This window comes from Sus scrofa, chromosome 8, assembly GCF_054392235.1.
Source record: "Sus scrofa isolate SSC_HxYL_T2T_F1_AM1 chromosome 8, Sscrofa_HxYL_maternal_Yorkshire_Landrace_v2.0, whole genome shotgun sequence".
NCBI lineage: Eukaryota > Metazoa > Chordata > Mammalia > Artiodactyla > Suidae > Sus > Sus scrofa.
Genome location: NC_139390.1, coordinates 63,531,969 through 63,553,272, shown reverse-complemented (window position 1 = coordinate 63,553,272; position 21,304 = coordinate 63,531,969). Strand labels below are relative to the sequence as shown.

The following is a 21,304-nucleotide window of genomic DNA, read 5'->3' as shown; positions in this document are numbered from 1 at the left end:
TGTTCAACTAGAAATCTAATGTGCATATAAAAATAACTCAGTCATTAACATTTATTAATTGCACAAATAAAATAAGTACTGCATTTCAGTCCCCAATAGTAGAAGTCTTCCTTGGAAATATAAACGAGATAAAATACCAGTCAAAATTCTTCTCTAACTTACAGCAAAAGAACTTCCATAGAACAATCTCGGATTTCTAAGCTGCATGAGGCAAATGTACCTTAGGGGCAGGGTTTGCCTGGAAAGTTTTGGAGACACTGAGAATTTAATCCCATTACATGAGATGTAAATGTATTTCAGTAATGCCTTTAGAAATGTTAAATCTTATAGCATAGGTATAAAAAACCCACAAACTCTTTTTCCAATCTGGTAGAGTTTCCATCCTAGTTGTCGTCTAGTCTTGAGTCAGACAGTCAGTCAATACTTATTCAGTGAATGTCCACTCCTCCGGGAGCCAGGTGTTGTGACAAGATAACAGTAAAGAAGACGAATGTGTGTGTACATTTACAGAGCTCAGTTTTTTTTTAATCTAGTAAGAACACCTTATTTGCTTTTGATTTTGCTGTTTTACTTTATTTTTCTCCAATCCCTAACCCTCTCCTCAGAACCATCAGTGTTCTCTGTGTCTATGAGTTTGCTTGGTTTTTGGTTTTTTGAATTTTCTGTTTAAGACTCCACCTCCAGGAGAGATCATCCCATCACATCTTGTAGCTGATTCTCCTCTACCTGTATTCTTTTTAAAATGTATTTTCTAAAGAATTTTACTTTAGGACATTATGATATGGAAGTTTCCAAGAACCCAAACCTTCGCTTTATTATTATCATCAGATGTCTTTTTAAAACATTTATTTTAAATCATTATAATATTACATAGCTTTTGTGCTGTTTTCTTATTTTTCTGAATTACATTATCCTTTTTTTTTTCTTTTTTTGTCTTATGCATTCTCCTTGCATAATAAGAAAAAATAAGTATAGAATAGAGTTGAAGAGTCTGATCTCTGCAGTAAGACTGGGCTAAGATCCTGGCTTTGCTCTGTATGGACTTCAGTGAGTTCCTTAAACCATCTGTGACCTTCTTTCCTTATATGTAAAAACAACAACATTGGGTGGAGAGGTGAAAACATTAAAAGATTGACATAAGAAGCAGATTAACAGATGTAGAGACCTGAGCAGCTGAGGTAAATAATACATGCTTAACAAATTTTAAACATTTTTCTGTTTTTTATTTTAGAGACCCTGACCTCCAAAGCCCAGCTGCTGGATAACATCTAGGTGGCAGGACTATAGACATGCCAAGATTTTTTTCTCAACTATCACTTATATGAATATGTTCTCTAAGACAGTTCCATGTGTATCCTAATCTATTATTGATGCAGAAAGTCTTCCATGATTTTGATTACTCAAAACTCCTTTTTCTGAAAATGTATCAAAGCAACACACTGGTCTAAATTCATAAGAATATTTTCTAAGGATCAAGGAAAATTAAGACAGTTGAGTTCTTCATCTAGGAAGTGTGGAGTAAATTCTCAAGAATTACATGTCCTAGAGCAATAACGTATAATTTAAGATGCATCAAATCACCTGCTTATTAAATATGTGAATTCTGCTTTTATATTATGTACATGGAATCAGAATGAATCCATTCTATTCACTAGATAGGTGCTGGGTTCCCTATACAGATCTGAGCCAAGCTCCCAAATGATCCCAACATGAACCAAAGTTTGAGAACCATTAGCCTCGATCAGAGTTTGGCAAACTATGGCCTAAGGGCCAGGTCTGGCCCAGTACCTGATAACGTTTTATTAAAATACAGCTATACTCACTCATTTACATCTGTGGCTGCTTTTACACTATCATGGAAGACATTGAGTAGTTGCAACAGAGAATATAGAACCCACAAAGCCTATTTACTACCTGGCCCTTTACAGAAAAAAAGTTTGCCGCCTCTCAGCTTAGAGCATGACGTAGAAGTGGACTTATCACAGAGAACAGATTGAATTATCTTTTGCTAACTCAAAAAATAGGAAGTGAAACCATTTTCAGAATGTCTAGTTACATTAATTTTAAGAAAGCTACACATCATGAAGAGTTTCCTCCAAAAGGAAAGAAATGGAAAGAATCCCCAGCAAATCCATTTCTCCTCATTTATCAGGGAAATGCATAGTAAAAACCAAACAGGGGGTGACAGCTCTATGTTTTCTTAGCTTTTTGTTTGTTTGTTTTTAATTTCTAGCATAAACTAGCCATTCCCAATCTTTAAGAATAAATCAAAGATAACTGAAATCAAACAGAACGGGGTTCATATCAGGCATTAGGCCCTAAGATTTAATTTTCATAGGAGTCTGACTTAAGTTAGATGTTAATGACATAGTGAACTATTTTCAAAAACTACACTAACCCCATCAAAAATCCAAACTGATTAACTTCAAAATGATTGTTTCTTAGGACATTTCTTAGCATTTTCCTCTACTTGGACAAATGTAGGAAACAGTTCTGAAAGATAAAATAACAGCTCCTGTCTGTCTATCTGCTCCACACATTTCAAGCGAACCTGAATGAACATTGCTTAGAAAGTCAGAATTCTAGGAGGGAAAGTATTGATTTTTATCAACCTGGAAAGTGAAATGAGAGAGAGAATGACATCGCTAGCAATAGGGAGTTTAGTTCAGGTCAACAACCCCTTAGTTTTATGGGAATTGTTCAGAAATTACAAAATGTAGCCGTGCTAAAGGACCCTGACATAGGCTGGAAAACACATTTTGACACTGGGTAGTGCTCAGCCTCCATTCCAAAGCAGTCCCTGAAACCCAGAGCATATTAAGTACACTGCAGAGGGCCAAATGAGGCTGCTCTAGGGGACGGCTTTGGGCCTGGATAGAGCAAAAACTCACATGCGAAGTCAATTTCAGTGCCAGAAAGTGCTGTGTACATCAGCTGGTTTGCTGCTACTGCTCTGTTTCTACTTGGGCTTGTTCATGTTATCAAAGATGCCATTACATTAGGACATTATGTGACAGGTCCCATGGATGAAAATGGGAACCAGCAGAGCAGGGAAGTAGCTATTTAAGCAACCTCTTTATGCTCTGCTCCCTTTCAATCTTTTGGTTTGTTGTTTTATTTGAATTAAACCTAGTCTTATTGGGGAATGAGAAAGCTATGTTGTAGTCCTGTGGGCTTACATTTTTCTTCTATAATTACAAGTCAGCTTCTGCGTGTGGTTACATGGAAGAAAGTAACTGTTGAGACGTGTTGTTTTTACCCTTTTCACTTTGGTGGGTTTTTTCTTCTTATGCAGTGCGTTAGCATTGCTAGTATGTCTTGAACACTTCCCTTTACAAGCCTTTACCAGAGGAAATGAGAGTTAGGCCTTCAGTACGAAAAAGCTTTTTAATCTAATGGGAGTGGGATGTCATGTATTATTCCATCAGAGCTCGCTTCGATTCCTCTAGTTTGTGTGTGTTTCCACCTCTGCCAGCTGATAGACTTTCTTGTTTATTAGAATCATACTCAGTTTTCAGACTGTATTGAGCTGGCTGAGGTTTATAAAAAAATAAATAAGTAGTCAATAAAGACAAAATAGTCAATATATTTTGATGTCTCTCCTAAAGGGCAGAAGTCTCAAATTTCCTAACCAATAAAAACATCTGAGTAAAAGCGAGTCATTACATTAATGGAATAAAAACAGGCTAGCTAAAACAAAGACGTTTCAGAGTTGGGGTCTGAACTGGAAACACTGACCCAATCCAGCAGAAAGGTAACATGAGTTAGTCATGAGAATTAGGATTCAGAACTGCTAATTTTTAAAACTCTAAGACCCTTTGCCAAAGGATGTCAATGTAAAAAAATACATCGTGTGGCTGATTTCAGGGGCTTTGAAGAAGCTCTAAAGCTTGGCCAGAGATTAACAACCCTGCCTGTATCATGTGTTCCATAAGATCACACAGAGCTACAGTACATTAGCATAGTACACTATGGTAACACATTTTTAAAAATTACAGACCCACTGCCAGGCAGTAAAGAGTCCAACCTGAGAAAGAAGGATAGTTATACACATGCACTTGCTGACACGCACTATAAAATAAATGAAAAGTCTTTAGAGTACTAATGAGATTTTTGATGGAAAATATTATATAATTGTTTGTAGTTGTTATTTTCCAGTCTATTCTACTACATCATTAAAATTTGAGGGAGTGACTAGAATAACATCACTTCCAGAATTAGATCACAAAACTGAGAATTTCCCTTTTCCTTTATTTAAATACTTTGAAGACTTCAAAGAAAGATGCTATACGGAAATCCAAGAAAAACTAATTTTATTCTGATAATGTAATTAAAACCACATTCTCTTAGTTATATTGAAATTTCCTTGATGATCAATTTTAGATGTGGAGTTTTATTCAAGATCAGTAAAAGTTTCCCACAAGAGAAGATGGAACACTGAAGCAGATACATGAATAAATAACAAATAGATGAAAAGTAGAGGCATAAAATATGCCAAGCAGAGAGAAAATTCAGCAAATATATTAATTGTATGGCTTACCTATTTGGAGAATAAAGGCTTTTTTGAGATGAAGTAATTCTAGGCTAAGCCATTTATTATAATTTTCATTATGGAAAGCAGTTAGTGATTCTGAGGCACTCATTAATTGACTCATTTATTCACTGAACAAATATTAACTGAAAACCTACTTGTGCCAGGCATCATGCTAGATGCTGAGGATATGAAGATGAAAATGACAAAGTTGCTTCCCTGAAGAGCCCACATCCTGGCCCAAGAGACAGGCATGTAAACAGATAATCTCATGTTCTCCATTGAGATGATGGAGATACATTCTTCAGATATAAAGAACCCTTGTGGGCAGAGTTGATTTACTCCAGATGTGACAGGCTTGGAGAAGGGAGGGTTCCAACCAAGACTTAGCAGAGGAGGTGCCGCTGAAAAAAGGAAGACCTGTGTTGTCACATATACATAGGAATCTAAGCCTAGTCTATCTCATTGACAGACCCTAAATACTGAATATATTAAATGTGCTTTGTTGCCAATAAAAACAGTTCAGTGGGGAGTTCCCATCATGGTTCAATAGAAGTGGATCCAACTAGGAACCATGAGGTTGCAGGTTCAATCCCTGGCCTTGCTCAGTGGGTTAAGGATCCGGTGTTGCCATGAGCTGTGGTATAGGTCACAGACTCAGCTCAGATCCCATGTGGCTGTGGCTGTGGCTGTGGTATAGGCTGGCAGCTGTAGCTCTGATTAGACCCCTAGGCTGGGAACCTCCATATGCTGCAAGTGTGGACCTAAAAAGACAAAAGACAAAAAAAAAAAAAAAAAAAAAATTTCAGCAGAAAATGGAAAACTTAAATATAAATATGACTTATTTTTGTTGTTTCCTAATAGCTTCATTTTTCACTGTTAAATATCTCACAAATGTCAGCTTTTTGCAACATTAATTTCAGTTCAAAAAGCATAATTTAAAGTCTGTTATACGTGAAGGATACAGTGTAGAACCAGTGTCACTGTAAAAGGAAATTAGCCATTAGTGAGATTAGACAACCTGTTGCCTGAACATGTTCTAAGTGCCAAGCACTGGGCAAAGCCTTAGGGGGTCAATGGCAACGCAGAGTAAACACAGTCCTTGTTACCAGAGTTAAAGCCTCCTGGGCAAAGGTTGGCATTAATCAAATAATCAGAAAAATGCATAAATTGATATGAAGAAACAATAAATGGGATATCTAGAGAATATAAGACGGAGTTAACCTAATTTAGGATCAGGGAAGCTTCCCTGATAAATGGTATTTAAGTGAAAGCAGAAGGATAATTCAAGTTGACAAGGGGAAGGAAGGTGTGTGTCCATTTTTAAGGGGAGGCAAGAGTAAAGCAGAGTAAGAGGCCACCACAAAGAGAAGAACAGCATCTGCAAAGGCCTCAAGAAAAGAGTTTGTGTGGATTACTCAGAGCCTTGTTGATCCTTTTAAGAATTTCAGTGTCTGTCCTCAGAAGAGTAAGAAGCCATCGAGGAGCTGGCGGAAGAAAACATAGCTTCTGCCTCATGGAATTCAGAATACAGCAGAAGGAACATCACAGATAATAAAATTCAATTGCTAACATGAAGAGGTTTTGATTGGGGATTAGGGGAGCACTAAAGGGGACAGAGCTTGTCAACCTAAAATTCTCAGGAGGCAATGATCAATCAAAGCCTTCATCTGGGGTTGAAGAACTGCAATTGGGAGTACACAGGTTTGGGTAGAAACCCAAATAGGGTCTCATTGGGAGCAAAACTCAGAGGTTTTCAAGACAAAAAAGAATGCTTGTGTTAAGTTGTTTGCAAGGAAATTTGATTGGTATTGGCAGCTGAAAGCTTGTCTTGGCTTAACGTGTTTGGTTGCTAAGTCTATCCATTTGCTTTAAGAAGCAAAAGTCCACTACTACAACAAGTTTCAGAGTTCTTGCAGAGTTCTTGGAATATTTGCAGTTTGGCCCAGTTCAACAGTTCATGGCTATACAGTGGGGACATGCTTAAGGCCCAGCTCCCTAATGGCCTCCTCCATTTAAACACCCTTGACATAAGCCAATGCATTTTATTTTACCTTGTCTAAGCTCAACCTGAGGATCCTGAAAGCCTCTCTGAAGAATAAAATGCCTGAGTTGAATCTCGAAGGAGTAAAAATTATCAAGATAAAGGAAGATAGATAAGCATTCCAGGCAACTGAATAATCTGTATAAAGAAATGAAACTGAAATAAATGGCATAAGTGGAACACAAAGACCTTTTTTAAAACTTTTTATTACCAGGGAATAAAAGGTAAGACATTCAGTGGAAAGACTTGAAAGTTTCATTTATGGGACCATAAGTCCATGATAGGATTTGGTAATTCATTCTATAGGCCAGTCGTTAAAGGGTGTTCAGTGGATTACTGTAAGGGTTCTTGTCTTATGCAGGTTATTCTGAACTGAGGGGGAAGGACAGATTTTTGATGGTCAGGAATAAGTGCATGGGGATTATTTAGGATGCCATTCTAACAGTGCAAGAGAGAGAAGAAGAAAGTGTCAAGAAGAGTGGAAAGAGCGGCACTAGTGGGATACTGGAAACCTGAAGCCTATCTAGGAGGTAAGATTGGCAGGACTTAGTCATTAATTGGATATAAAGGTGAAGGAAACACAGAAATCTAGGGAAACTTACAGTTTATTGCTTGGCTACCTGAAGGTAATGCAGGGGTTTTTTTTAGTGATATTAGTAACAGAGAATCAGATTTTTTGGATAAAACATAAAGTTCAAAGATGGGACTTCTAGTATGGCAGTGAGGAAAGCTGGAAGAAACTTCCCTCACAGAGAAATATCTATTAAACTGGTCTAATTAGCAAAGCCAATCATTCAACTTCTCTAGAGATTGATCAAAAGGCTTACAACAATTCAAGAAACACTAATGCAACATAATCCATGAAGTCCAGCAAAGAGTGGAGGCCATGACACTAGAGCTAAAGCCTGCATCTACAGCCCTGCTGCTCTGTGCTGCTGAAGAAGGTTCTAGCAGTTCCTACCTCCTTCAGACCCCTGTGGTGGAAGAGCTATTCTGGGTGGACCCCACAGCCCCCACTTCCCAGTGCTCCACACTGTGGAAGACTATACTAAGCAGGTAGTGACCCACGGCAGTGTAAGCTTTCCCCTGGTCCCAGCTGCTATGACATAGAGACAACACAGATGCATAACAGACGAAGAGCACAGGTGGTCCCCTATTTCCTTAAAATTATATAGTACGGGAGAACTCCTACATGGGGCTCAGCAGCCAACATGGAAAATTCGATTTTCTCAGCTTCCTGGGATGGAAAAGCTATCCTGGGTAGATGTGATGGCTGGTGAATACTGGCAGATCCCATATCCCCAACTCTAGGCCACATGAAACCTATACAGTGTTAGATTAGCTGCCAGCCTGCAGCACCCATTTCCACTGCCACCACAACACACACCACCCACACACAGGGAGGTGCAGGTGGGGCACTGGTGAAGACCAGCTCCTTCTTTACAGAGCAGGGGTTCTTACCACTACATCCATCTCTGTATCATCAATGGAAGGATGGAGAAGGCCTGCAAGACTGGCAACACCTTGCTCCTGCCAATCAGGGCATGAGCTGATTGGGTTCAGGTTGTCACAAAGTGTAATCCAGGGTATTGTGGAAAACAAGCGATCAATCAGCTAGAAATTAACTGAGTCTAATAGCTGGATGTGATACCGATAAGACAGACTGGACAAAATCTAAGTGGGAAAAGGGAGGGAAGAGCCTGTTAAAGAGGACCTAGCTAAAACCTGAGCCATATTGTTGGTCAGAAATAGTGGGCACGCCTTCTGAGGAGCAAGCAGAGAGGGGACTCCTGAGCTGCAAGGCCCTGCACAAATGTTCTGAACAGTGGAAGCAGTGTCCAAGCCAACTGCCTTTACATTGGGAAAATGATAGCCAGGAATTAAGAAACAAACAAAAAAGATCTGGCAATAAATGTGGAATAGACATAAGCATGGGGCTGTGATTATTGGGCTACGGTACTGAGGGTTGCATGCTGTAGCAGTTCCCGCTGCTTGGCATCTTCTCCTTTCAGATCACAGGATAGGGAGTGAAGATGCATCCTGCTATCAGGGCATCTGGGTCAGGAGAGCAAGGTGACTGATGCGTAACTGTTCTGTTCTGAAGCAGAAAGTTAGAAGGTAAAGGCATCTGCTGCAAGATAGCAGGCAAGTGAAGGGTTAATGCAATTACTGTGTAAAACAGAAGCAATTAACCAAGAACAAGTAAAATAGCGTGCAAGCTTGAGGTACCGTCTGAGGCTGGAGAACATGACTTTGTAGTTGCATTCATCTTGAAGGCTGACCTGTTTTATCCAAACTCCTTGGCTCCAGGAAGTTGGGGGCATGGACCCAGGATTGTAGTTTCACTGGGAGGATGAAACAGAGGCAAAAATGCAACAGAGTTGATGGCATTGATAGAGAACTATAAGACATAAACTAGGAGCAACAAAAGTGAAGCCTAAAGAAAGCTGAACTACAGGGAGAAGATGTGGCATCAAGGAAATAGGAGTGGCAATGTGATTTAAAAAAATAGTTGAGGAGATGTTCATTTGTGCTGGATATTAGATTCCAGTTATAAGTGATATCATATGATATTTGTCTTTGTCTTTCTGGCTCATTTCACTCAGTATGAGATTCTCTAGTTCCATCCATGTTGCTGCAAATGGCATTATGTCATTCTTTTTTATGGTTGAGTAGTATTCCATTGTGTATTGGAGAAGAGACTTGTGGCTGCCTGATGGGAGGGGAAGGGAGTGGGAGGGATCGGGAGCTTGGGCTTATCAGACACAACTTAGAATAGATTTACAAGGAGATCCTGCTGAATAGCATTGAGAACTATGTCTAGATACTCATGTTGCAACAGAAGAAAGGGTGGGGGAAAAAATGTAATTGTAATGTATACATGTAAGGATAACCTGACCCCCTTGCTGTACAGTGGGGGAAAAAAAAAATAGTTGAAGTTGAGGGTGTAAAAAAACTGAAAACATGAAGGCTTTAAACAGAAAGTAAGCTGTTGGGTTTGATGTTTCTGATTATATTAATAACCAGAGTCGCAGAGTGACTGAGCGTGTTGATGATTAAGGTAGACTATAAATGGAATTTCACTTGAATTTGGGGCATCATGGAACAGAAAGAACTAAGGTACTGGATTCACTATCAACACAAATACTGAAAATACCAAAATCACCTCGGCTAATGCTTAGAATTCCATAGTAGAAAGAAAATATCAAAGGCTTCATCAGAGAGAAAAACTGACCATGATGTTGGCTAGTGATTATAGCAGGAAAAGATGAAGTGGCACATACATACAGTATTAATCTCAGAGGAGGGCTTTTCCCCACTGAGGTAGAGAATATAGATTTGGAAATGGTGAGGAGGAGGCAGAAGAAAGCCAGCCTCACTTTCAGGCTTTCCACCCTGCTGTTGGGTGTGGCATGAAGTATACTACTCTGTATAATGATAATAATAATAATAATATCATCATTGTATCAGTGAGTATTTTTTTTTTAATTTTAGGGCTGCACCTAAGGCATGTGAAAGTTCCCAGGCTAGGAGTTGAATTGGAACTGCAGCTGCCAGCCTACATCACAGCCACAGCAACACCAGATCTGAGCTGCATCTGTGACCTATGCTGCAGCTTGTGGCAACATTAGATTCTTAACCCACTGATAGAGGCCAAGGATCAAACCCACATCCTCACAGACACTATGTTGGGTTCTTAATCCCCTGAGCCACACTGGGAACTCCTCATTAAGTCTTTATGAAGGAAGCAGATAGCTGGGTGGTTCCGTGAAGAGGCTGAAAATTTACTAAGGCTGATTGCCATGGAAGTAGGTGCTGAGGTCATAAATGAAAGGTTTCATATTTAAAGGGCCACACAGTGTAGAAATGTGTACAAAAAAGATGAGGGATGACTGAAGGGTGCTGGGTCTCACTCGGACACTGAGAGGAAGAACAAGAGGCCGGGAGGGTGAGGTGGCCATCATCATCTAGATTTAATTTCGCTGCCCAACCCTGTACCACAAGCATGGGATGCTCTGGGGGGCAGGGGCAGAATGGAAGGTGATCTGGAGATGAACCTGCTCAGCCTGGTCATCTTTGAAGAGGTATGGCCAGGAAATCTGCAGTGGTGCATTTCAGGCTCAGATTTGCAATCATTTCTGTAACTAATACCTTACTAAGGTAACTTTCACTAAGCAGATAATTTTTAAAATTTCTCCCTGACTGCAACGTTAGGAGGAATTTCCTATTGTAGTAATTATTTCAAGAAGAGAAAGGGTTGCAGGGAGTGGAGACGAGAGTGAGGAAGAGAGGGAAGAAGTGAAGGTCAAAGAGGAAAACAAAAAGAGAGCAAGTCAAACCCTTCCATCAGTGGTTGCATGTGATTGGCCAGGGGATCAGACCCAACCTGCAGAAAGGATTTTTCTTTATTTTTCTAGGAATACTGGTAGTCCCTGAAAGTAAAAGTTAAGAATTCAGGTGTCCTGTTCCAATATTTGCCTGGTGGCTGTGGGAGAGAAACCTGGATTGAGAAGTCCCCAAGTATTTATGTTGCCAACATTAAGTGAGTCAATATAGTATAAATCAGGATGCTTATGGCTCTGTTAGAATATCAACTCCTCATGGGAGGATCCATCTCTTTTCCTATATAGGGAAGTGTTGTGTGTAAAAACATACATAAAAACACCTTCAATAAATGTATTCGATAGCTCAATGGCAGTACTTAACACTTTAATATCTTTTCATTCTCTAATTCACTACCTTCTGAGAAAATCAATATTTAATCCTCCAGTAGGATATGTGGAGTCTTCTTTCTGCTGCCCTAATATAGAGCTATGCATTGTTCAGCAGTACACATACACATGGCTCATGCAGTTACACACATATGTGCATGCTTGTACAAACACACACAGAACTATGTCTGGGTAACTGTTTATGTGAAAGTGTGTATACATACAAGCCATGCTTCTGCAGTTAAGCAGCCATTTCCATGTGTTCCTTCACAGCTATTATATTTTATACTCAGTGACCTGGAATGTTTCCATATTAGAGCTTGATTTCTCCTTCCTTCCTATAAAGCACTCTTTTTTTCAAAAATGCCAAGTAAAGCTACAATTTCATTTTAGGATAATTAACAAGGGTGATAGATTTTTTTTCCCCAGAGTTTACAAAGCAACATTAAAAAGTTATATATATTTTAATATGGATAAAAATGGTTATTAATATTAAACTAGATTCTATGAGATTAAAGATTCATTTTAGTAATAATTTTGGTACTTTGGAAGGTGCATTAATTCCTTAGGATGATGCTATGTATTCCTCAGCTGTTGCAGACAGAAGCATATTTATATAACTGCTATTACTTATGTCCAATAAAAGAATTTTTATTCTCCTCTGAAAAGCTGCTGATTTCTCTTTTTCACTCTTGTGGCAAACATGTGGTAATTATTGATAAGACATTCAACTAAAGAAAAACATAGCTAGAAATATTATTATCACAATTCATAACTGAAAATCTCTTTCTGGGTATCCTAGTCAATAATTCAAATTCCCCGCAGCCTTTGTTTTTGCCATTGCTATTTTTAAGACATACAGAAGCCTGTGGATCAAGACATAGATTTACGTATTTTGCTTTTAATATACCATTGCTTCATTTCTCTTACATTCCGTACATTTGTGTACAGTCATCCATTGTTGAGAAAAATCTCCCTACACAGTGTGGAATTAGAAACATTTTTTAAAATTCTACTTTGTGCCAAATATTTGTAGCTGAATATCATTTTGTGTGAGTATTTACAGCCCATTTGTATCAGGTCAGAAACTCTTCAATTGAGTGACTCTCCAGAGAATGTACACTGTCTTGTATTCTAAATGTGACATGACAAGAAAAGAGTGAGCAGAGCAGTGTCCACATCCCTACAGGTGAGCTGGATGAATTCCTACAGGTGGGGGATTATCCAGGCCCATTGGAAGCCAAGTCCATGATAGAGATTTGGAGGTTTATTGCGGCATGGACTGGAGAAGAATGACTGCAAAGAGGAGTATTAAGCAAGACTGAGATGAGGGAGACGTTGAACTCTGATGCAATTTCAGCAGAGGCCTTGGCTGCCCTCACAGGGAGCTCTGTCTTAAATGGAAGCCACAGGCCAGGCATTTGCAAGCCATGTAAACCAGTCCCCGGGAGCACCACGTCCCTGAGGGAGGGGACAGAGCACGTTCCCCCCCCGAAAAGTGGAAAGACTAGCAGAAAATGGAAACACCAACCCCTAGAAAGTGAAGGGGCTGTTACTACATCAGTATCCACACCAACAGCAGGAGCATAGCTGCTCTTAGCCTCAGGCCTCTCATCTGTTAAAACATAAACACTGATATGGAGTTCCCATCGTGGCTCAGTGGTTAACAAATCCAACTAGGAACCATGAGGTTGCAGGTTCGATCCCTGCCCTTGCTCAGTGGGTTAAGGACCCAGCATTGCCGTGAGCTGTGGTGTAGGTTGCAGACATGGCTCGGATCTGGCATTGCTGTGGCTCTGGTGTAGGGCAGCTACTGCTCCAATTAGACCCCTAGCCTGGGAACCTCCATATGCCATGGGAGCGGCCGTAGAAAGGGCAAAAACAAAAAACAAAAAACCAAAACATAAACACTGATACATCCTCAGAAATCACCTGACAGGCCTGGTACCATTCTTGGCTTTGTCAGAGCAGAGGGGTTATCAGTGTATTTCTATCCACTGATTGGACTTCTGGGACATGTTTTCTCTCAAAATCTCAAAGTACAATTTAGAGAAAACTTAAGACAAACAGTACTGCTATCTCTTACACTCAAAAGAAAAAGAATGGAAAAGAAAACTAGAACAACATAAGAAAAACCTTCTTAGGCAAAAATGAATGTAAGGGTTCTACCAATTGATATCTGATTAATGGTGAGATAATTCTCTAAAAAGAGGTCATGCCACATGAAGAGAATCCTCACAAACCTCATAAGGAAACACGAAAGCTTATTACACAGACTTTCTGAGGAAAGCAATTGAAAAAAAGTGAGAAAAATATTTCACATAGATGCCCATGTTCTCAACACAAAGTACAACACTTGAAACTGAATGCAACTGTAGATGCCATCAGGACTTGGGAATCATAAAGACAATATGACAATGGTAGGATAGTTTTAAGTCATTATAAGTTTTACATGCAAGATACACCTGCATCTCCCTGTATCTAAGAACCTCGAAAGCGAAGTATCAGTCTATATGGCCAAAGATTCACTCATGTATTCAGTCAACATAAACTTAATGAATACCTACTACATGTCAGGCACTGTTCTAGGATCAGGGGATAGAAAAGTGAATAAATTGCACCTGATGTCAACTGTGTTTCTAACCTTAACTTTCCCCTCTCTCTGTTGCCACATCTTTAGAAATTTTAAATACTCTTCTCCAGTGGATGGACAATACTTGCTTGGCTCTGGATTGTGGAAATGGTCATGTGCTTGGATTTCACCAATGGAACAAGGAGGGCAGGGTAAGAGTGTATCAGCTTCAAACCTAGGACAAGTGGGGCCTTTCCTGTTTCCACTTGCTCTTCACCTCTGGTCAACAGGGAAAAAACATAACAGAGATAGGAACCGAATCCTGAGAGAAATGAGATTAAAAAAAAAAAAAAATAACTGCTAAGAGTTCCCACTGTGGCTCAGTAGGTTAAGAATAGTGTCCCTGAGGATGGAGGTTCAATCCCTGGCCTCGCTCAGTGGGTTAAGGATCCTGCATTGCCACAAGCTGCAGAGTGGGTAGAAGATGCAGCTTGGATCCCACGTTACTGTGGCTACAGCATATGCTGGCAGCTATAGCCCCGATTCGATCCTTAGCCTAGGAACTTCTGTAAGCCACAGGTGCAGCCTTAAAAAGAAAAAACTCCTGAGAATGATCAAGCATATGAGTATAAAACCGTGATACTGTGAGAACAGGCAATAAATTACTTAATATTTTAGAGAATACATATCCATAGTTTTTAATATGAAAATTACAAAATTGGCGGTAATTCAGGATACATAAAAGAATAGGCAACTACTAAGACTTCTAATTCTACTAAAAGTAGATCATCCAATAAACAAAAGAAAAAAAGTATTATTTATCTTTCAGCCAGGTTCATTTCTCAACAGGGTGAGAAGGGCGATGAGAAAAACTGCTTATACTGGATTTAATTTTTAACTAGAAAAGAATAGGTTGTTAGTGAACTCAATGATACAGAAGATAATATTCATATTATCTTGGACTCTACCACATTAGATACATTTTTAAATAAATGTTTCATTTAGAATAGCTTTAGATTAATGGAAAATGCTGCAAAGAGGGTACAGAAGGCACACATATGCCCCATGACAATTTTCCTTATTTTGAACATCTTACATTCATATGACAGATTTGTAAAATTTAATGAACACATATTTCTATATTATTATTTTAATAACCAATATTTTATCCAGATTTCCTTAGTTTTTACCAATATCCTTTTTCTGTTCCAGGTTTTCATCCAGAAAATCATGTCAGATTTATTTTCAAATCTCCTTTGGTTCCTTCTGGTTGTGAGTTTCCCATTCTTTGTTTTTGATAATTTCAGTGTTTTGAAGAGGACTGGTCAGGTATTTTTGTCAAATGTCCCTCACAGTGATTTGTCTGATGGTTTTCATCCGTGGTGTTATGAGTTTCAGGGAGAGGACCCAAGGAGTGAGTGTCATTTCCATCGCATTCTATCAAAGGTACACAGTGCCAATATGACTTCACTGTGGTCATTAACCTCGATTGATCACCTGTTTCTGGTGGAGGTAGAATGGTCAGATTTCCCTACTACAAAATTTCTTTTTCTTCCCTATTCACACTGTAGTTTTCGGCATGTAATGACTTCTTGGAGAGTTGACACTTATAATTACATAATGTCCCTCTTTAACCCTAAAACCTTTCCAAGACATTTTTGATTACAATTAGTTAAAACTGTAAAATCCATAGCAATCATTAATTTTTAAGACATAATTTACAAATTAGTGTTAAGATGGTGTGCTTTGCTGCCATCGCTTTACTTTTACTTTTATTTTTTATTTTATTTTATTTTATTTTTTTGTCTTTTTGCCTTTTCTAGGGCCATTCCCGTGGCATATGGAGGTTCCCAGGCTAGGGGTCTAATGGAGCTGTAGCCGCCAGCCTACACCACAGTCACAGCAATGCGGGATCTGAGCTGTGTCTGCAACCTACACCACAGCTCACTGCAATGCCGGATCCTTTCACCCACTGAGCAAGGCCAGGGACCGAACCCGAAACCTCATGGTTCCTAGGTGGATTCGTTAACCACTGCGCCACAACGGGAACTCCTACTTTTACTTTTAAAGCAGGATTCTTATAGAAAGTATATTTGGTAGGATCTGTTTTTGATTTTTTTTTTTTTTTTGCCTTTTTGTTCTTTTAGGGCTACATATACCGCATATGGAGGTTCCCAGGCTAGGGGTCTAATTGGAGCTACAGCTGCAGGCCTATGCCACAGCCACAGCAACATGGGATCCAAGCTGCATCTGTGACCTACACCACAATTTACGGAAACACCAGGTCGTTAACCCACTGAGCAAGGCCAGGGATCAAACCCACAACCTCATGGTTCCCCGTTGGATTCATTTCTACTGTGCCAAGGTGGAAAATCCCTGTTTTTTTGTTTTGTTTTGCTTTTTAGGGTGGCATCCGAGGCATAGGAAAGTCTAGGGGTCAAAGCGGAGCTGCAGCTGCTGGCCTACACCACAGCTCATGGCAATGCCAGATCCTTAACCCACTGAGCAAGGCCAGGGATCAAACCCACAACCTCATGGTTCCTTGTTGGATTCCTTGCCACTGCGCAATGATGGGAAATCCTGGTCTGGTTTTTTATACATCTGAAAACCTCTGCTTTCTAATTACTGTATTTAGATTATTCACAGTTAAAGTGAATATTAATGTTACAACTCTTCTATTCATTACATTCCTCCGTTGTTTATTTTTTCTGTTTTCTTTTTAGTATTAAGCACTTTATAAGAATATACTTCATCATTTATCTCAGTTTATAAATTATGTCTTAAAAATTAATGATTGCTATGGATTTTACAGTTTTAACTAATTGTAATCAATCTTTAACACTATGTCTCTTAATATCTACTATAAATACTTTAAAATATGTATCCCAGAGAGCTGCGAGATGGTGAAATAGAAGGACTGGAGGGAGTTCCCGTCATGGCACAGTGGTTAACGAATCCGACTAGGAACCATGAGGTTGCAGGTTCGATCCCTGCCCTTGCTCAGTGGGTTAACGATCCGGCGTTGCCATGAATTGTGGTGTAGGTTGCAGACACGGCTCGGTTCCCACATTGCTGTGGCTCTGGTGTAGGCTGGCAGCTACAGCTCCGATTGGACCCCTAGCCTGGGAACCTCCATATGCCGCTGGAGCAGCCCAAGAAATGGCAAAAAGACAAAAAAAAAAAAAGGACTGGAACTCAACTTCTCCCCTAAAAACAACAATATTCACAACTAAAGGCTGAGCAATCTTCAACCAAATGGACCAGAAACCTTAAAAAAGATATCCTACTCCAGAAGGCAAAGAGGAGGCCACATCAAGAGGTATGAGGGGTGATTACATGATATACACAATGCCATACCTCCTGGGTGGGAAGCCCCACAGACTGGAAACTAACTGATTCACAGAGACTCACCTACAGGAGTGAGAGTTCTGAGCCCCACATCAAACTCTCATGTGTGGGGATCTGGCACTGGGAGAAAGAGCCTCTGGAGCATCTGGCATTGAAGGCCAGCAGGGCTTGTGCACAGGAGCTCCAAAGACTGGGGGTAAGAGAGACCCCATTCTTAAAAAGTGCACACAGACTTTCACGTGCACTGGGTCCCAGGGCAAAGCAAAGTCTCCATAGGAATCTGGGTCAAACCTGATTGCACTTCTGTGATGACATCCTGGGAAAACAGGGGTTTTGTTGTGAGGGAAGGACATTGGAAGCAAAGCTCTCAGGAATATTCAGCAGCATGCTATGGAGGTGGCCATTTTGGGAAAATCTGGCCCAACCCATCAACACTGAGAAGCCCCAGGGCAAACAACAATCCCATTGGGATCACAGCCCTGCCCCTCAGGCTGCCTAAAGACCCCTCAGGCACACAGCCACCTCTAATCCCATCCAGAGACTAAGCCTCACTCATCAGAGGGATTAGAATCAGCCCCACCCATCAGGAAGCCTACAGCAAGCCCCACTACTGACTTCAGCCACAAGTGGAGCAGACATAAGAAGCAAGAGAGGCTACAACTCTAGTATCTGTAAAAAGGCCACCACACCAAAAACCTATAAAAATGAAAAGACAGAGAACTGTAACTCAGATGAGGGAAAAAGGAAAAACCCCAGAAAATCAGCTAAGTGATGAGATTCTCTGCCTCCAGGAAAAAGACTTTAGACAGTTGGTGCTGAAGATGATGCAACACATTGGAAATAAACTGGAGGCAAAGATGGATAACTTATAGGAGACACTGAGCAAAGATATACAAGATATAAACATAAATAAGAAGAGATGCAAAATACAATAACTGAAATAAAAAATTCACTAGAAGCAGCTAACAGCAGAATACAGGAGGCAGTAGAACGAATAAGCGAGGTGGAGGACAGATTAATAGAAATTACGAATGTGGAACAGAAAAGAGAAAAAAGATTGAAAAAATGAAGAGAATCTCAGAGAACTCTGGGACAATGCTAAATGCACCAACATCTGTATTATAGGGGTGCAAGAATGAGAAGAGAGAGAGAAGGTTACAGAAAAAATATTCCAAGAGATAATAGCTGAAAACTTCCCTAACATGGGAAAGAAACCACCCACTCAAATCCAGGAAGCTCAACAAGTACCATATAAAATAAACCTAAGGAGGAATACACCAAGACACATATTAATCAAACTGTCCAAAATTAAAGACAGAAAATCTTGAAAGCAGCAAGGGGAAAGAAACAAATAACATACAAAGGAACCCCAATAAGGTCATCGGCAGATTCTTCAGCAGAAACTCTGCAGGCCAGAAGGGAGTGGCATGATATACTTAACCTGATGAAAGAGAAAAACCTAAAACCAAGATTACTTTCCCCAGCAAGGCTCTCATTCATATTTGAAGGAGAAATCAAAAGCTTCACAGATAAGCAAAAGTTGAGAGAATTCAGCAACACTAAACCAGCCTTACAACAAATACTAAAGGAACTCCTCCAGGCAGAAAAGACAGCAACAGGTAACATAAATTCCACAAATGACAAGGCTCACCAGTTAAGGTATATATACAGTAAAGACACGAAATCATCCATGCACAAGTATACCACCAAATTCAGAAAACATGAAAAGAGGTGGGTACAAATGCAGGACACTGGAGATGAACTTGCAATTAAGAGAACAACAACTTAAAACAATCTCATATACATATAGACTCATATCAAAACTTCAGAATAACTGCAAACAAAAAATCTACAATTGATACACAAACAAATAAAAATCAATTCAAATACAACACTAAAGATAGTCCTCAAACCAGAAGAGGAGAGAACAAGAAAAGAAGGGAAGAAAAAAGAGCAACAAAAACAAATCCAAAGCAATTAATAAAATGGTAATAAAAACATACATATCAATAGTTACCTTAAATGTTAATGGACTAAATGCCCCAACCAAAAGACATAGACTGGCTGAATGGATACAAAAACAAGACCCATACATATGCTGTCTTCAAGAGACCCACTTCACTTCTAGGGACAAATACAAATGGAAACTGAGAGAATGGAAGTAAATGGGGATCAAAAAAAGCTGGAGTAGCAATACTCATAATAGACAAAATAGACTTTAAAATGAAGAATATTTTCAGGGACAAAGAAGGTCACTACATAATGATCAAAGGATCAATCCAAGAAGAGATAACAATTTTAAATATTTACACACCCAACATAGGGTCACCACAATGTATAAGGCAATTGCTAACAACCTTATAAGGAGAAATCAACAATAACACAATAATACTGGGGGACATTAATACCCCACTTACAGCAATGGACAGATCGTCCAGACAGAAAATCCATAAGGAAACACAGCCCATGAATGATGCATTAGCCCAGATGGACTTAATAGATATTTATAGGACATTCCATCCAAAAACAACAGAGTACACATTCTTCTCAAGTGCACATGGAACATTCTCTAAGATTGATCACATCCTGGGCTACAAATCCAACCTTGGTAACTTTAAGAAAATTGAAATCCTATCAAGCATCTTTTCTGACCACAACACTATATGACTGGAACTCAACAACAAGAAAAAATCTGCAAAAAACACAAACACATGGAGACTAAACAAAATGCTAATAAACAACCAATGGATCACTGAAGATATCAAAGAGGAAATTAAAAAATACCTAGAAGCAAATGACAATGAAGATACAACACTCCAAAACCTACAGGATGCAGCAAAAGCCGTTCTAAGAGGAAAGTTTATAGCAATACAAGCCTACCTCAGGAAATAAGAAAAATCTCAAATAAACAAGCTATCTACATCTAAAGCTGCTCAAGAAAGAAGAACAGACAAGACCTAAAGTTAATAGAAGGAAAGAAATCATAAAGATCAGAGCAGAAATCAATGAAATGGAAGCAAAGAAAACCATAGAAAAGATCAATGAAACAAAAACATGGTTCTTTGAAAAGATCAACAAAATTTATACACCCTTAGCCAGACTTATCAAGCAAAAAAGAGAGAGGAGTCAAATCAATAAAATTAGAAATGAAAAAGGAGAAGTAACATCGGGCATCACACAAATACAAAGGATCATGAGAGACTACTATATGCAACTATATGCCAACAAAACGGAAAACCTAGAAGAAATGGGCAAATTCTTAAAAAAGTACAATCCTCCAAGACTAAACCAAGATGAAATAGAAAAGATGAATGGACTCATCACAAGAACTGAAATTGAAACTGTGATTAAAAAACTTCCAACAAACAAAAGTCCAGGACCAGATGGCTTCACAGGCAAATTCTATCAAACTGAAACTATTTCAAAAAATTATGGAGGAAGGGGTACTCCCAAACTCATTCTATGAGGCCACCATCACCCAGATACCAAAACCAGACAAAGATACCACAAAAAAAGAAAACTACAGGCCTATTTCACTGATGAACATTGATGCAAAAATCCTCAACAAAATACTAGCAAACCGCATCCAACAGTACATTAAAAGGATTTTACACCACGATCAAGTGGAATTTATCCCAGGGATGCATATGTTCATCAATATCCACAAATCCGTCAGTGTGATACACCACATTAACAACCTGAAGAATAAAAACCATTATGATCCTCTCAATAGATGCAGAAAAAGCCTTTGACAAAATCCAACACCCATTTCTGATAAAAACCCTTCATAAAGTGGACAGAGGGAACCTACCTCAACATAATAAAGGCCATATATAAGAAACCCACAGCAAACATCATTCTCAATGGTGAAAAGCTGAAAGAATTCCCACTGAGATCAGGAACAAGACAAGAATGTCTGCTCTCACCACTACTCTTCAACATAGTTTTGCAAGTCCTAGCCATGGCAATCAAAGAACTAAAAGAAAAAAAAGGAATCAAAATTGGAAAGGAAGAAGTAAAACTATCACTATTTGCAGATGACGTGATACTATACCTAGAGAATCCTAAAGACTCTACCAGAAAACTGTTAAGAGCTC

The 21,304-nt window shown here is 39.3% G+C and overlaps 1 protein-coding gene across 3 annotated transcripts in view; it reads right to left on the bottom strand.

Annotated features, from left to right (window-relative positions):
• The window catches only part of LOC146400818 (uncharacterized), a 1,118,839-nt gene that overhangs the window by 493,909 nt on the left and 603,626 nt on the right, over window positions 1-21,304 (bottom strand). The window contains exons 3-4 of one of the 3 annotated variants that reach the window (XM_084972341.1): window positions 8,805-8,920; window positions 6,766-8,673 (exon numbers count right to left, since the gene is read on the bottom strand). The exons of the other annotated variants lie outside the window; for them this stretch is intronic. Of the exons in view, the coding sequence (XP_084828467.1) occupies window positions 8,841-8,920 (80 nt within the window). The 3' untranslated portion in view covers window positions 6,766-8,673; window positions 8,805-8,840. Of the gene's footprint in view, window positions 1-6,765; window positions 8,674-8,804; window positions 8,921-21,304 lie in introns of those variants that run through there. 3 annotated transcript variants of the gene reach the window in all.